Source organism: Tachyglossus aculeatus, chromosome 2 (genome assembly GCF_015852505.1).
Source record: "Tachyglossus aculeatus isolate mTacAcu1 chromosome 2, mTacAcu1.pri, whole genome shotgun sequence".
In the NCBI taxonomy this organism is placed as follows: domain Eukaryota; kingdom Metazoa; phylum Chordata; class Mammalia; order Monotremata; family Tachyglossidae; genus Tachyglossus; species Tachyglossus aculeatus.
The window spans coordinates 163,722,273-163,739,540 of NC_052067.1; the positions used below are offsets into that span (position 1 = coordinate 163,722,273).

The 17,268-nt window shown below is 46.2% G+C and overlaps 1 protein-coding gene across 4 annotated transcripts in view; it reads right to left on the bottom strand.

Moving 5' to 3' along the window:
* Positions 1 to 3,312: 3,312 nt before the first annotated feature.
* Positions 3,313 to 17,268, bottom strand: part of PPFIBP1 (PPFIA binding protein 1) — a 139,930-nt gene continuing 125,974 nt past the window's right edge. For all 4 annotated transcript variants that reach the window (XM_038769367.1, XM_038769366.1, XM_038769359.1 and 1 more), the window contains 5 exons: positions 16,082 to 16,207; positions 11,605 to 11,793; positions 8,459 to 8,638; positions 6,549 to 6,614; positions 3,313 to 4,146 (listed from right to left, as the gene is read on the bottom strand). In XM_038769367.1, coding sequence (XP_038625295.1) covers positions 4,060 to 4,146; positions 6,549 to 6,614; positions 8,459 to 8,638; positions 11,605 to 11,793; positions 16,082 to 16,207 — 648 coding nt within the window. In that variant the 3' untranslated portion in view covers positions 3,313 to 4,059. The remainder of the gene's footprint in view (positions 4,147 to 6,548; positions 6,615 to 8,458; positions 8,639 to 11,604; positions 11,794 to 16,081; positions 16,208 to 17,268) is intronic.

Genomic DNA, 17,268 nt, shown 5'->3' on the forward strand with positions numbered 1-17,268 from the left:
ACAGAAACGTTCAGGGTATTTCAATCCTCCTCCTTCAAAATCTCCCTCCACCTCCATATGAAACAGAAACTCACCTTCAGCTTTAAAGCAGTACTTCACCTTCCCCCTTCTTACTTCACTTTTCTCCTTCTATGGCCCAGTCTGCACACTTTCCTCCTCTGCAGCTAGCCTTCCCACTGGAGCTTCTCTTTGCCATCTCGCCACCAACCCCTGGCCCTTCTTACGGCCTGAATGGCCCTCCCTCCTCATATCCGACAGACAATGACTCTTTTCCCCTACAAAACCATATTGAAGGCACAAATCCAAGAGGCCTTCCCAGACTAAGCCCCACCTTTTCTCATCTCCCATTCCCATGTCACCCTGACTCACTCCCTTTGATCTCTCCCCCCCACAGCCCCCAGCCCCTAATGTATCTCTAATTTCATTTATTTATATTGATGTCTATTTGTGTTGATGCTTGTCTCCCCCCATCTAGACTGTGTGTTCGTTGTGGGCAAGTATTGTCTCTATTGCTGTATTGCTCTTTCCCCAGCGCTTAGTACAGTGCTCCGCACACAGTAAGCCCTCAATAAAAGCGTTTGAATGAAGGAATTAATGAATGAACCCAATCCGGTGCTATCGGCACCCATTCCCGCTTCCTCAGCTTGGTTTGCCACGAAGGAGGGAAAGGAGCCATTTTGTCCGGACTTGGTAGAACTCAATATATTCTCCATATAATAATAATAATAATGATGGCATTTATTAAGCGCTTACTATGTGCAAAGCACCGTTCTAAGCACTGGGGAGGTTACAAGGTGAACAGGTTAACCCACGGGTGGCTCACAGTCTTAATCCCCATTTTACAGATGAGGTAACTGAGGCAAAGATAAGTTAAGTGGCTTGAACAGAGTCACATAGCTGACAATTGGCAGAACTGGTATTTGAACCCATGACCTCTGACTCTGCAGCCCGTGCTCCCCATAGCCTGAGTGTATCTTTGAGTATTTATCCTTGCCCATTCTTGACCCTGGTGCATAGAAGTCTACCCGATTTTCTTTATTCCAATGCCGCCGCTTGTGACTGTTGACCCGTCTGTCTCCCCTTTTTAGGGTGTGAGCTCCAGGAGGGCAGGGAACACGTCAGGTGCTTCTGACATTCTTCCCAAGCGCTTAGTACAGTGCATTCAGGAGGTGTTTAATAGATACCATCTCCACTACTGCTATTAAGGCCACAGACTGTGTCCATCAGTCAATCAATGGTATTTACTAAGCTGTGTGCACTGTACTAAACGTTCGAGAATCAGCGTGGCTCAGTGGAAAGAGCCTGGGCTTTGGAGTCAGGTCATGGGTTCAAATCCCTGCTACACCAATTGTCAGCTGTGTGACTTTGGGCAAATCACTTCACTTCTCTGGGCCTCAGTTCCCCCATTTGTAAAATGAGGATGAAGACTGTGAACCCCCTGTGGGAAACCTGACCACCCTGTAACCTCCACAGCACTTAGAACAGTGCTCGCACATAGTAAGCACTTAATACATGCCATCATTATTATTGGGAGAGGAGACCCACTCCCTGCCCACAAGAAGACAAGGAGTCTAGATAGTGTCTAACCTCATCATCTTGTATCTCCTCCAGTGCTTAGCACATAGTAAGCGCTTCGTAAATATTGCAATTAGGGGAGGATCCACCCAGCTCTTCCTGATCACAGGGTGAGAGCCCAAGGGGGTACAACTGTAGAACAGCGACGATGATTTAGCCAAATAACCTCTATCATTCACTGAAGGCCGGAGCCACCTGAGAAACTTTTAATATCCTTTCCGTTTATTCTTTTATTGCAGTTCTTGTCCATCCTCATTAAGTCACGCTTCCCATCATGGTGGTGAATTAAATAGCCATCACTGTACAAATGGACACCTGGGATAATCTGAGCAGTTTCCCGTGGCCTACGTCCATGCAACATATGAGCTCAAGAACAGCCGACCGAATGGAAGAGAGACGGGTGCTTTTTGTAGGCTGTGGTCACTGTACCAGATGGAAGGTTCTGGGTGGAGGGGTCGGTTTTACAAGGGACTAGGATTGGGTTGGGGGCTCAGTCCTGCCCCTCGCCTGCTGGGAGACCTTAGCTAAGTCACTCAACCTCTCTGGGACTCAGTTTCCTCATCTATAAAATGGGGCAAGGATAGATTAATAGGGATAATGTTCATGGTATTTGTTAAGCAGCATGGTTCAGTGGAAAGAGCCCGGGCTTTGGAGTCAGAGGTCATGGGTTTGACTCCCCACTCTGCCACGTCTGCTGTGTGACATTGGGCAAGTCACTTAACTTCTCTGAGCCTCAGTTATCTGTAAAATGGGGATTGAGACTGTGAGCCCCACGTGGGACAACCTGATCACCTTGTATCCCCCCCAGCGCTTAGAACAGTGCTTTGCACATAGCAAGCTCTTAACAAATGCCATCATCATTATTATTCTTAAGCGCTTTCTATGTGCCAAGTGCTGTACTAAGCACTGGGATAGATATAATAATAATAATGGTATTTGTTAAGCGCTTACTATGTGCTAAGCACTGGAGCGGGGATACAAAGTAATCACGTTGTCCCACATGGGGCTCACAGTCTTAATCCCCATTTTACAGATGAGGTAACTGAGGCACAGAGAAATTAAGTGACTTACCCAAAGTCACACAGCTGACAAGTGGCAGAGTTGGGATTAGAACCCATGACCTCTGACTCCCAAGCCAGGGTTCTTTCCACTGAGCCACACTGCTTCTCTAATCAGGTTCCTTATGGGGCTTTCAGTTTAAGGAGGAGGGAGAATCAGTTTTGAACCATATCCAGGACCATATCCAGCCTCAAGGCAAATATAGCGAATGCTGAACAAATGCCAGAATTATTAAGGAAAAAGATCGCACTTCATTGATTAGTTTTTTTTTTAATTTGAAAGGATCCTTTTGAAATTAGGAGGCGATTCTGAATAGCGTATTCATTCATTCATCCATTCAATCGCATTTATTGAGCGCTTACTGTGTGCAGAGCAGTGTACTAAGCGCTTGGAAAGTAGAAGCGCTCCCTACCCGCCCCCGGCCCCCCTCAATTTATCCTCTTTATGGGACCCAAATGGTGTGATGGAACTCCCATGAGGCTGGCCGGCATTGACGGGGCACGTCTTATAACGCAAAAATCATTTCTAGAGATCGATGATTCACTAATCAGATCTTAAAGACTTCCCGCTCCTCATGATCGATGATGATGATGATGATTGCATTTGTTAAGCGCTTACTATGTGTAAAGCACTGTTCTGAGCACTGGGGGGGATGCAAGGGGATCAGGTTGTCCCACGTGGGGCTTACAGTCTTCATCCCCATTTGACAGATGAGGGAACTGAGGCTCAGAGAAGTTAAGTCACTCCCCAGCACACGTATCTGTGTACGTCTATTTTAGAAAACTTTACAAAAATAAGACAGCGAAAAGTATGGCACAGTGGGAGTTTGACTCGCTCCTGGATGCCCCCACTGAAGCAATCCATCGACGGTATTTATTGAGCACTTTCTCTGGCAAGCACTGTACTAAGTGCTTGGGAGAGTCCAATACAATAGAGTTGAGATTTGTGAAAACGTGGGGGTTCATTTAGGAAATCCTTTCCAACAGATCCCCAGGGATGAATGATTTTTCCTAACTAAAAAAGCTACCGCAAATACTGATGCAAAAGGATGCAGAATCCTCACAGCTGAAAAATCCACGTAATGGTTGGTGTTCCTTGGGTATCGTTTGTGGTTTGGACTTGGAGTAGGAGCAGTAGGTTAATATATTCATTTTAAAGGCAATACTTAAAAAATATGTCACAGGTTTGTACATTAAATAGAGCAAAAACAATCATTCAATCATTGACCAGTGTCTCATTCCTTGACGATTTCAGACCAGGCTTCTTGCTCTCCGCCCTCCATTGAAAAAAAAAAATTACTTCTAAGAAAAAGAAGCCAGAGCAACCAGCTATACATCATTTGCTGCCCATTTGATTGTATATAACGAAAGTGTTTTTTTACACGAGATCCAAAAAGCTCTTCCTGATAAGGTCTGCTGGTCACTGTCACACGTTTGAGTCTTCGTCCGTAATACTAGCACTGGGAGAATGGGCGGTGAAATCTTTGAACATTTCATCTTCTTTCAGCATGTGCTGGAAAACAGAGATAGAGTTATCAATCAATCAACCAGTGGTACTTTTGAGCGCTTACTTGGGGCAGAGAGCTAAGAAGAAGCTTGGCCCAGTGGATAGGGCACGGGCCTGGGAATTGGGAGGACATGGGTTCTAGTCTCCGCTCTGTCATTTGTCTGCGGTGTGGTCTTGGACAAGTCACTTAATTTCTCTGCACCTATTATCTTATCTGTAAAATGGGGATTAAGACTTTAAGCCTCAAGTGGGACAGGGACTTGTGTCTGCTGTGATGACCTTGTATCTACCCCAGCGCTTAGAAGCAGCGTGGCTCAGTGGAAAGAGCCCAGGCTTGGGAATCAGAGGTCGTGGGTTCTAATCCCGGCTCTGCCACTTGACAGCTGTGTGACTTCAGGCAAGTCACTTCACTTCTCTGTGCCTCAATTCCCTCATCTGTAACATGGGGATTATGACTGTGAGCCCCTAGTGGGCCAACCTTGATTACCCTGTATCCCCCCAACGCTTAGAACAGTGCTTGGCACATAGTAAGTGCTTAACAAATACCAACATTATTATTATTATTAGAACAGTGCCTGGCACTTAACAAATACCATAAAAAAGGAAAAAAAAAAGGAAGCAGAATGGCCTAATAATAATGATGGAATTTAAGTGCTTACTATGTGCAAAGCACTGTTCTAAGCGCTGGGGGGGAAACAAGGTGATCCGGTTGTCCCACATGGGACTCACAGTCTTCACCCCCATTTTACAGATGAGGTAACTGAGGCTCAGAGAAGTGAAGTGACTTGCCCAAAGTCACACAGCGGACATGTGGCGGAGCCGGGCTTAGAACCCATAACCTCTGACTCCCAAGCCCAGGCTCTTTCCACTGAGCCACGCTGCTTGAGCCCAGGCTTGGGTGTCAGAAGACCTGTGTTCTAATCCCGGCTCCGCCACGTGCCTGCTGTATGACCTTGGGCAAGTCACTTCACGTCTCTGGGCCTCAGTTACCTCATCTGGAAAATGGGGATGAAGACTGTGAGCCCCATGTGGGACAGAGACTGTGCCCAACCAGATAACCTTGTGTCTACTCCTGTGCTAAGAACAGTGTTTGGCATACAGTAAGCGCTTAACAAATACCACAATTATTATTATTAACATTACCTATTCTTCCTCTTACTCAGACTTTGAGTCCCATGTGGGACCTGATTACCTTATATCTACCGCAGTGCTTTGGTACATGGTTTTGTTCTCTGTTTCCCCCTTTTAGACTGTGAGCCCACTGTTGGGTACGGACTGTCTTTATATGTTGCCAACTTGTACTTCCCAAGTGCTTAGTACAGTGCTCTGCACACAGTAAGTGCTCAATAAATACGATTGATGATGATGATGATGATGTTGCCATCTTGTACTTCCCAAATGCTTAGTACAGTGCTCTGCACACAGTAAGTGCTCAATAAATACCATTGATGATGATGATGATGATGTTGCCATCTTGTACTTCCCAAATGCTTAGTACAGTGCTCTGCACACAGTAAGCGCTCAATAAATACGATTGATTGATTGATTGCTTGACAAATACCACAATTATTGTTACAACCCAGCAGAGGTGCAAGACATGATCCCTGCCCACAAGAAGCTTCCGGTCTGCAGTCACATGTCTCTGTCTCCCTCATTAAGGTGTCAACTCCTTGTAGACACTTGGTACAGTGCACTGCACCCAGCAGGTACTCAATAAATCCCATCACCGTTACCACCCCCAGGTCTGGCATGCAGATGAAGATGATGATGATAATAATAATAATAATGATAATAATAACAATAATAATAATGGCATTTATTAAGCGCTTACTATGTGCAAAGCACTGTTCTAAGTGCTGGGAAGGTTACAAGGTAATCAGGTTGTCCCACGGGGGGCTCACAATCTTCATCCCCATTTTACAGATGAGGGATCTGAGGCCCAGAGAAGTGAAGTGACTTGCCCAAAGTCACCCAGCTGACAATTGGCGGGGCCGGGATTTGAACCCATGACCTCTATTTATTTATTTATTTTACTTGTACAGATCTATTCTATTTATTTTATTTTGTTAATATATTTGGTTTTGTTCTCTGTCTCCCCCTTCTAGACTGTGAGCCCACTGTTGGGTAGGGACTGTCTCTATATGTTGCCAGCTTGTACTTCCCAAGCGCTTAGTACAGTGCTCTGCACACAGTAAGCGCTCAATAAATACGAGTGATTGATTGATTGATTGACCTCTGACTCCAAAGCCCGTGCTGCTTCCACTCAGCCATGCTGCTTCTCACTCAGCCATGCTATTTGTTAAGCACTTATTATGTGCCAAGCACTGTTCTAAGCACCGAGCACTGTTCTAAGCGCTGATATGCGGAGCTCTGGAATCGACAGTCTACAAGTGATTTTTCGGACTTACCGTTAAGTTGTTGATGCCTTCGGAAAATGCGCCTATCTGTCTCACTGTCCCTTCGGAGTCCTCCATCTACAGAGACAAATCAGCAAGAGTTTACCTGGGGGATCCCAGACTTTTGCAGCGATAGTTGAAGGGAAGAGCAAAGGAAAAGATGGGGGAAGAAAGAAGGGAGGGTCAGGAGGAGACAAGAGAAGGATGGGGGGGAAGTGCATTCATTCATTCATTCATTCGTATTTATTGAGCGCTTACTGCGTGCAGAGCAGTGTACTAAGCGCTTGGGAAGTACAAGTTGGGAACATATAGAGACAGTCCTTACGCAACAGCGGGCTCACAGGCTAGAAGGGGGAGACAGAGAACAAAACAAAGCATATTAACAAAATAAATAGAATAAAGTGCAGGAAAGAGGAAGAAAAGATGATCCTGTTGTGAGCAGGGACTGTCTTTATATGTGGCCAAATTGTACTTTCCAAGCGCTTAGTACAGTTGTCTGTACACAGTAAGTGCTCAATAAATACGACTGACTGAATGAGAAGAGAGTAATGTATGTGCATGTATATACAGAGTGCGTGTGTGTGTATGTATGTGTATATATAGAATATACATATATATTCTATACACACACACACACACACACACACATATTCTAGACTGTTAGTTCGATATGGACAGGGAATTCCCCCCACTCCCCAGCCCGACAGCACTTATACCTTTATCTGTAATTTATTTATTTATATTAATGTCTGTTTCCTCCTCCAGATGGTAAGCTTGTTTGGGCAGTGTTGTACTCTCCCAAGTGTTTAGTACAGTGCTCTGCACATAGTAAGCACTCAATAAATCCAATTGACTAATTGTTTCATTCATTCAGTCAGTCATATTTATCGAGCGCTACTGTGAGCACAGCACTATATTATGCACTTGGGAGAGTACAATACTACTATAAACAGACAGATTTCCTGCCCACATCAAATTCTTTTAAGTGCTTGGTAAAGTGCTCACTAAATTCCCTTGAGTCACTGATTGATTGACTGATGGATAAGAGAGAGAGCACTCCACCATGGAATTCCCCCTAGACTGTAAGCTCACTGTGGGCAGGGAATGTGTCCTATCACATCTGTTATATTGTACTCTCCTGAGCACTTAGTACAGTGCTCTGCACACAGCAGGCACTCAATAAACACCACTGATTGATTGGAGGAGCTGAGGATAAATGCAAGAAGGAAAAGGCTTGTTTTGTAATTGTGTGGGTTCACTGTCAAAGAAAAAAAATCCAAAATACATGAACTGCTAATTTCAGCTAAACTTCTTGGCCTGGTTGTCTAGCGGAAAGAGCACCACAGGTGGCCAGGAATATGGGTCTGTTGTGTGGCCTTGGGCAAGTCACTTAACCTCTCTGAGCCTCAGTTTCTTCATCTGTAAAATAGGGATGAGTTGGTGAGCTCCATGGGGGACAGCGATGGTACCTAGACTTTAAGCTCGTGGTGGGAAGGGAATGTGTCTGTTTATTGTTATACTGTACTCTCGCAAGCGCCTAGTAATGGCATTTAGTACAATGCTTTGCACACAGTAAGCACTCAATAAATATGATTGAATGAAGGGTGTCATAGCAGAGAAGCAGCGTGGCTCAGTGGAAAGAGGACGGGCTTTGGAGTCAGAGGCCATGGGTTCAAATCCCGGCTCCGTCAATTGTCGGCTGTGTGACTTTGGACAAGTCATTTTCCTTCTCTGTGCCTCAGTTACCTCATCTGTAAAATGGGGATTAAGACTGTGAGCCCCCCATGGGACAACCTGATCACCTTGTAACCTCCCCAGGGCTTAGAACAGTGCTTTGCACATAGTAAGCGCATAATAAATGCTGCCACTATTATTATTATTATATCCCTCAGAGCCCTGGAACAACAGTGACTTAAGTTTACCTGCTCTAATCTGTCCAGGTCATCGTCGTCATAGAGGCGGATGTCCAAGCCAGGTTTGTACCCTTTCTTCGATCCGTTTCCCGATGTCCGTCCCAATTCCATGGGACAGACGTACTCCTCTCCGTCTTCTTGCTTCTTCTTTCTCAAATTCCCAAAATTGCTGAAGGTGAGCTTCTTTGGCTTGGAGAGAAAAACAGTGCCAAAGTTGGAAGTCAGTAATTCTCCCCACTCCCCCCAACCTCGATGACTCTCAGGAGGACTACGCTTTTAACAAGTTTGCTTTGCTTGGGCAAGAGGGCCTTTGCAGACAGGCTATTGACAGCCGGAGAAATCTCCAGCCTCTAGTCTTTTTAAGGAGTAGCTGGGGCTGAGAGGGGGGAGACTAATCAAAGCCCCCCAGCAGGAGCCTGGAGCGGCAGTCCTCTGAGAAAGCCGGCAAAGAGCGAAGGGCTGCTGTGTGACCTTGAGAGTGTCACTTAACGTCTCGGGGCCTCAGTTTTCTCATTGACGAGTTGAGGACAGGGCAGCGTGGCCTAATGGAAAGAGCCAGCTAAGTGACGGTTCTAACACCGGACTTCTCTTTGACCTCGTGTAATTTGCTTAACTGCTCCGGGCCTCAGTTTTCTCATCGGTAAAATGGGGATTCATTCATTCATTCATTCAATTGTATTTATTGAGCGCTGAGGAGGTTAGCGCTCAACATGTACGAACCGTCTCTACCCAACAACGGGCTAGAAGGGGGAGACAGACAACAAAACAAGACATGTAGACAGGTGTCAAAATTGTCAGAACAAATAGAATTATAGCTTTATGCACATCATTAACAAAATAAATGCAATAGTAAATATGTACAAGTAAAATAAACTGAGTAATAAATCTGTACAAATATCTACAAGTGCTGTGGGGGAGGGGAAGGAGGTAGGGCGGGGGGGATGGGGAGGAGGAGAGGATAAAGGGGGCTCAGTCTGGGGAGGCCTCCTGGAGGAGGCGAGCTCTCAGTAGGGCTTTGAAGGAAGGAAGAGAGCTAGCTTGGCGGATGTGTGGTGGGAGGGCATTCCGGGCCAGGGGAAGGACGTGGGCTGGGGGTCGACGGCGGGACATGCGAGAATGAGGACCAGTGAGGAGGTTAGCAGCGGCAGAGGAGCGGAGAGTGCGGGCTGGGCTGGAGGAGGAGAGAAGGGAGGGGAGGGAGGAGGGGGCGAGGGGATGGACAGCCTTGATGCCGAGAGTGAGGAGTTTTTGCTTGATGAGGAGGGATGGGATAACATGCCCAGAGCGTTTCTGTACAAAGATAATCCGGGCAGCAGAGTGAAGTATAGACTGAAGTGGGGAGAGACAGGAGGATGGGAGATCAGAGAGGAGGCTGATGCAGTAATCCAGTCGGGATAGGATCATCATCATCAATCGTATTTATTGAGCGCTTACTGTGTGCAGAGCACTGTACTAAGCGCTTGGGAAGTACAAATTGGCAACATATAGAGACAGTCCCTACCCAACAGTGGGCTCACAGTCTAAAAGGGGGAGACAAAACCAAACATACTACAAAATAAAATAGAATAGATATGTACAAGTAAAATAAATAAATAAATAAATATTGTAATAAATATGTACAAATATATATACATATATACAGGTGCTGTAGGGAAGGGAAGGAGGTAAGATGGGGGGGATGGAGAGGGGGACGAGGGGGAGAGGAAGGAAGGGGCTCAGTCTGGAAAGGCCTCCTGGAGGAGGTGAGCTCTCAGTAGGGCTTTGAAGGGAGGAAGAGAGCTAGTTTGGCAGATGTGTGGAGGGAGGGCATTCCAGTGACTTGCTCAAAGTCACATAGCTGACAGTTGGTGGAGCTGGGATTTGAACCCATGACCTCTGACTCCAAAGCCTGGGCTCTTTATAAAAATGATGATAATGATAGCATTTATTAAGTGCTTACTATGTGCAAAGCACTGTTCTAAGCGCTGGGGAGGTTGCAAGGTGATCAGGTTGTCCCACAGGGGGCTCACAGTCAATCCCCATTTTACAGATGAAGTAACTGAGGCGCAGAGAAGTTAAGTGACTTGCCCAAAGTCACACAGCTGACAGTTGGTGGAGCTGGGATTTGAACCCATGACCTCTGACTCCAAAGCCTGGGCTCTTTCCAGTGAATAGAATATGTACAAGCAAAATAAATAAATAAATAAATAAATAGAGTAATGAATATGTACCACAGAGAGGCTGTCCCATGCTGGGCCTTCCGCCCTAGGGAGTGGAGTTTGTGGGGAAGTTTGTTAGAGAAGCAGCATGGCTCAGTAGAAAGAGCACGGGCTTTGGAGTCAGAGGTCATGGGTTCGAATCCCGGCTCTGCCAATTGTCAGCTGTGTGACTTTGGGCAAGTCACTTCACTTCTCTGGGCCTCAGTTACCTCATCTGTAAAATGGGGATTAGGACTGTGAGCCCCCCGTGGGACAACCTGATCACCTTGTAACCTCCCCAGCGCTCAGAACAGTGCTTTGCACATAGTAAGCGCTTAATAAATGCCATCCTTATTATTATTAAGGTCTTTGCCATGAAAGCGAACACCATTCCCAGTACCACCTGCTATGGAACCGAAGTCTACGGCCCCCCCGGGAAGATTCCGACAAGTGGGAGATGAGTCGTGAGGAACGGGAGTCCTACTTGCTCAGGATAGGGAAAAGGCCAAAGAGCCTTCCCTACCATGTGGATTTTTCCGGTGGAAGGCAACCCTGGTGCTCTGAGTGAAGTCTTTCCCACAGATGGGGCACTTATAGGGCTTCTCTCCCGTATGGACAGTTTGGTGTCTGTGCCACGTTGCTTCTCACGAATGACCATCTTACCTCCTTCCCTTCCCCACAGCACCTGTATATATGTTTGTACCTATTTATTACTCTATTTATTTATTTTACTTGTACATATCTATTCTATTTATTTTATTTTGTTAGTACGTTTGGTTTTGTTCTCCGTCTCCCCCTTCTAGACTGTGAGCCCACTGTTGGGTAGGGACTGTCTCTATATGTTGCCAACTTGGACTTCCCAAGCGCTTAGTACAGTGCTCTGCACACAGTAAGCGCTCAATAAATACGATTGATTGATTGACTGAATGAGCTAAGTGGCCCGGCCCACCCGGCAGTGGCTAAGAAAGCCCGGCCTACCTTGACTTTGGCAGTGGCCGTCAGCAGGACATAGTCTGGCGATTCCATGGCCTCCCGCTTCTGGTGCTGGGCCTCCTGCCCGATCAGTAGGTTGAAGTGGGTGGCTAAATGGCGTCTCAGCAGCGTCTTGGTGGGTGGGATGTTTAACAACTGGGCCATCGTTTCCACGTTAAAGCGCGGTTCCAGAACCTGCAAGACAAAGCCAACTTGATCAATCAATCAATCAATCAATCGTATTTATTGAGCACTTACTGTGTGCGGAGCACTGCACCAAGCGCTTGGGAAGTACAAGTTGGCAACATATAGAGACAGTCCCTACCCAACAGTAGGCTCACAGTCTAGAAGGGGGAGAAGGGGGAGACAGAGAACAAAACATATTAACAAAATAAAATAAATAGAATAGATATGTACAAGTAAAACAAATAGAGTAATAAATATGTACAAACATATATATATATATATATATATATATACAGGTGCTGTGGGGAAGGGAAGGAGGATGAGCTCAGAGCCTGGGATATTGCCTTATATCCTGGAGGGCCGGGAACTGTTAAGCACTTACTATGCGCCAGGCATTGTTCTAAACACTGGGGTAGATATATCAACAATAATAACAATGATTACGGTACTTGCTATAATAATAATAATGATGGCATTTACTAAGCGCTTACTATGTGCAAAGCACTGTTTTAAGGGCTGGGGAGGTTACAAGACTGTGAGCCCACTGTTGGGTAGGGACTGTCTCTCTATGTTGCCAACTTGTACTTCCCAAACGTTTAGTACAGTGTTCTGCACACGGTAAGCGCTCAATAAATACAATTGATTGATTGATTGAAGGTGATCAGGCTGTCCCACGTGGGGCTCACAGTTTTAATCCCCATTTTATAGATGAGGTAACTGAGGCACAGAGAAGTGAAGTGACTTGCCCAAAGTCACACAGCTGACAATTGGCAGAGCCAGGATTTGAACCCATGACCTCTGACTCCAAAGTCTGTGCTTTTTCCACTGCGCCACACTGCTTCTCTATGTGCCAGACACTGTTCTAAGTGCTCTGCACATAGTAAGCGCTCAATAAATACGATTGATGATGATGATGATGGGTAGATACAATAATGATAATAATAATAATAATAATAATAACAATAATACTGATTGTGGTACTTGGTAAGTGCTTACTATGTGCCAGGCACTGTTCTAAGTGCTGGGGTAGATACAACAATAATAATAATAATGATTATGGTACTTGGTAAGCACTATGTGCCAGGCACTGTTCTAAGCACTGGGGTGGCTACAACAATAATAATAATGATTATGGTACTTGATAAGCGCTTACTATGTGCCAGGTACTGGTCTAAGCACTGGGGTAGATATGAAGTAATCAGGTTGGACACAGTCCTTGTCCCACATAGGGCTCATACTCTTAACCTCCATTTTACAGATGAGGGAACTGAGGCCCAGACAAGTGAAGTAATAATAATGGCATTTATTAAGCACTTACTATGTGCAAAGCACTGTTCTAAGCGCTGGGGAGTTTACAAGGTGATTAGGTTGTCCCAAGGGGAGCTCACAGTCTTAATCCCCATTTTACAGATGAGGTCACTGAGGCACAGAGACTTGCCCAAAGTCACACAGCAGACAAGTGGCGGAGCCGGGATCTGAACCCATGACCTCTGACTCCAAAGCCCAGGCTCCTTCCATTGAGCCACGCTGCTTCTCCAGACTGTAAGCTTGTTGCGGGCAGGGAATGCGTCTGTTTATTGTTGTACTGTACGCTCCCAAGTGCTCTGCACACACTAAGCGCTCAGTAAATGTGACTGAATGAAGTGTCTTGCTCAAGGTCACACACAGCAGACATGATGTGGCGGAGCCAGGATTTGAACCCAGGTCTTTCTGATGCCCAGGCCCGTACTCTAGCCACTAAGGCAAGGTAATAAGAGTTGAGAGTGGGGAACTGGAGAACCAGGCGGGCAGAAGAAGCGTTTTAAAGGGCCCGGGTAGACCTAGCCTCCAACACTGTTTTAGACTGTGAGCCCACTGTTGGGTAGGGACTGTTTCTATATTTTGCCAATTTGTACTTCCCAAGCGCTTAGTACAGTGCTCTGCACATAGTAAGCGCTCAATAAATACGATTGATTGATTGTTGCTTCCCCTTTCTACCCGTTTCACCTGTCTACTTGCTTTGTTTTGTTGTCTATCTCCCCCTTCTAGACGGTGAGCCCGTTGCCGGGTGGTGACCGTTGCTATATGTTGCCGAATTGTACTCTCCAAGCGCTTAGTACAGAGCTCTGCACACAGTAAGCGTTCAGTAAATACGATTGATTGAATGAATGAATGAATGAGAGCCCAGCGGGGCGCAGTGGAGGCAGGTGGAGGAGAGACTCTCGTTGAGCAGAAGCTGGGTAATCAATCAATCAATCAATCAATCATATTTATTGAGCGCTTACTGTGTGCAGAGCACTGTACTAAGCGCTTGGGAAGTACAAGTTGGCAACATATAGAGACAGTCCCTACCCAACAGTGGGCTCACAGTCTAAAAGGTAAGGAACCAGAGACAGGAGCAAAAAAGAAAACAATGTCATGCGGGGTCAACATCGAACTTGGCAGCCCGTCAAGGGGGCATCTTCTGTGTACGTGTGTATGTGCTGGAGACGGAGTGAGGATTTCACCTTCAGTGGGTCTTTCATTCATTCATTCATTCAATTGTATTTATTGAGCGCTTACTGTGTGCAGAGCACTGTACTAAGCGCTTGGGAAGTACAGCAAGAAGCTCAAAAGTAGCTGGAAAGGATTGAATAATTATGGTGTTTGTTAAGCGCTTACTACGTGCCAAGCGCTGCTCTGAGTGCTACAGAGAAGCAGCGCGGCTCAGTGGAAAAGAGCCCGGGCTTTGGAGTCAGAGTTCATGGGTTCAAATCCCGGCTCGGCCAATTGTCAGCTGTGTGACTTTGGGCAAGTCATTTCACTTCTCTGGGCCTCAGTGACCTCATCTGTAAAACAGGGATTAAAACTGTGAGCCCCATGTAGGACAACCTGATCACCTTGTAACCTCCCCAGCACTTAGAACAGTGCTTTGCACACAGTAAGTGCTTAATAAATGCCATTGTTATTATTATTATTATTATTACTGGTGTAGATATAAGCTAATCACGTTGGACCCAATCCCTGTCATTCATTCATTCGTAGTTATTGAGCACTTACTGTGTGCAGAGCACTGTACTAAGCACTTGGGAAGTACAAGTTGGCAACATATAGAGACGGTCCCTACCCAACAGTGGGCTGTCCCACATGGAGCTCACAGTCTTCATTCCCATTTTACACGAGGTAACTGAGGCACGGAGAAGTGAAGTGACTTGCCCAAACTCACACAGCAGACAAGCGGTGGGGCCGGGACTAGAACCCATGACCTTCTGACTCTCAGGCCCAGGCTCTAGCCACTAGGCCACACTGCTTCTAATTTAGCATAATGGTGAATGGCGATTGTGTCTGAGGGTCTCTGGGGGCTTGAGGAATTAGCCCATTTTTTTTTTAAGATAATGTTAAGCACTTACTCTGTGCTACACACTCTACTAGAGAAGCAGCGTGGCTCAGTGGAAAGAGCCCGGGCTTGGGAGTCAGAGGTCATGGGTTCAAATCCCAGCTCTGCCAACTGTCAGCTGTGTGACTTTGCGCAAGTCACATAACTTCTCTGGGCGTCAGTTACCTCGTCTGTAAAATGGGGATTAAGATTGCGAGCCCCCCGTGGGACAACCTGATCACCTTGTAACCTCCCCAGCACTTAGAACAGTGCCTTGCACACAGTAAGTGCTTAATAAATGCCATCATCATTATTATTATTATTTCTACACAGTGGGGAAGATATAAGCTAAGCTGGTTGGACAAAGTCCCTGTCCCACATGGGGCTCACAGCCTTAATCCCCATTTTGAAAACCAAGGCGGATGAGCGCTTAGAACAGTGCTTTGCACATAGTAAGCGCTTAACAAATGCCATCATTATTATTCTGGTCAGCTGGCTCGTTCGTTCATTCATTCATTCAATTGTATTTATTGAGCGCTTACTGTGCGCAGAGCACTGTACTAAGCGCTTGGAAAGTACAATTCGGCAACAGATAGAGACAGTTCCTACCCAACAATGGGCTCACAGTCTAGAAGGGGAAGACAGACAACAAAACAAGTAGACAGGTGTCCATACCAACAACCTAGATAAATAGAATTATAGCTATATACACATCATTGTTGCCAACTCGTACTTCCCAAGCGCTTAGTACAGTGCTCTGCATACAGTAAGCGCTCAATAAGTACGATTGATTGATTGATTGATCATGAATAAAATAGAGTAATAAATATGTACAAATACACACAAGTGCTGTGGGGAGGGGAAGGGGGTAGGGTAGAAGAAGGGAATGGGGGTGAGGGGAGGAGGAGCAGAGGAAAAGGGGCTCAGTGTTTTGTACTGTGCTAAGCGGGGAAGCCATCTTACCATGAGTCCTCCGTGTACCCCGCTGCCTCGTAAGTTGGGGGCGTATTCGGCCAAGTCGACGGACCGGAGCCACTCCATCACTCGATGGTTCGTCCACTGGGAGACCTCAGAGGGCGTGATGTTATTCTGCCGACACAACCAGCACACTGTCTTCAGTGGCAGGTTTCCAACATCAAAAAACCCCTCCCCGTCAGCAACCCCACTTCTAGACTGTGAGCCCACTGTTGGGTAGGGACCGTCTCTATATGTTGCCAACTTGGACTTCCCAAGTGCTTAGTACAGTGCTCTGCGCACAGTAAGCGCTCAATAAATACGATTGAATGAATGAATAAATATGATTGAATGAATGAATCAAGCAAAATCTCCTCACTCTCGGCTTCACCCCACCCCCTCCTACCTCACCTCCCTTCTCTCCTTCTCCAGCCCAGCCCAAACCCTCCGCTCCTCTGCCACCACTAACCTCCTCACTGGGCCTCGTTCTCACCTGTCCCGCCGTCGACCCCCGGCCCACGTCCTTCCCCTGGCCTGGAATTCCCTCCCTCCACAAATCCACCAAGCTGCTCTCTTCCTCCCTTCAAAGCCCTACTGAGAGCTCACCTCCTCCAGGAGGCCTTCCCAGACTGAGCCCCCTTTTTCCTCTCCTCTGCCATCCCCCCCGCCCTACCTCCTTCCTTCACCTGTATATATGTATATATGTTTGTACATATTTATTACTCTATTTATTTATTTATTTATTTTACTTGTACATATCTATTCTATTTATTTTATTTTGTTAGTATGTTTGGTTTTGTTCTCTGTCTCCCCCTTTTAGACTTTGAGCCCACTGTTGGGTAGGGACTGTATATGTTGCCAACTTGTACTCCCCAAGCGCTTGGTACAGTGCTCTGCACACAGTAAGCGCTCAATAAATACGATTGATTGATTGATTGATCATTATTGAATGAATGACTATTGAATTACTGAATTATTGAATGAATAAATACCACGGATTGACTGATCCCCTTCTTAAGAATCCCCTGTTGGGCAGCCCATTCCCCATCGAACCATCCATCAATGGTATTTACTGAGCGCTTACTGTGTGCACAGCACTGTGCTAAGCGCTTGGGTCTGTACAATGCAACAGAATGGGTCAACCAGCTCCCTGCCCTAAAGCAGCTTACAATCAGTGGGGGATAGAGAGATTCAAA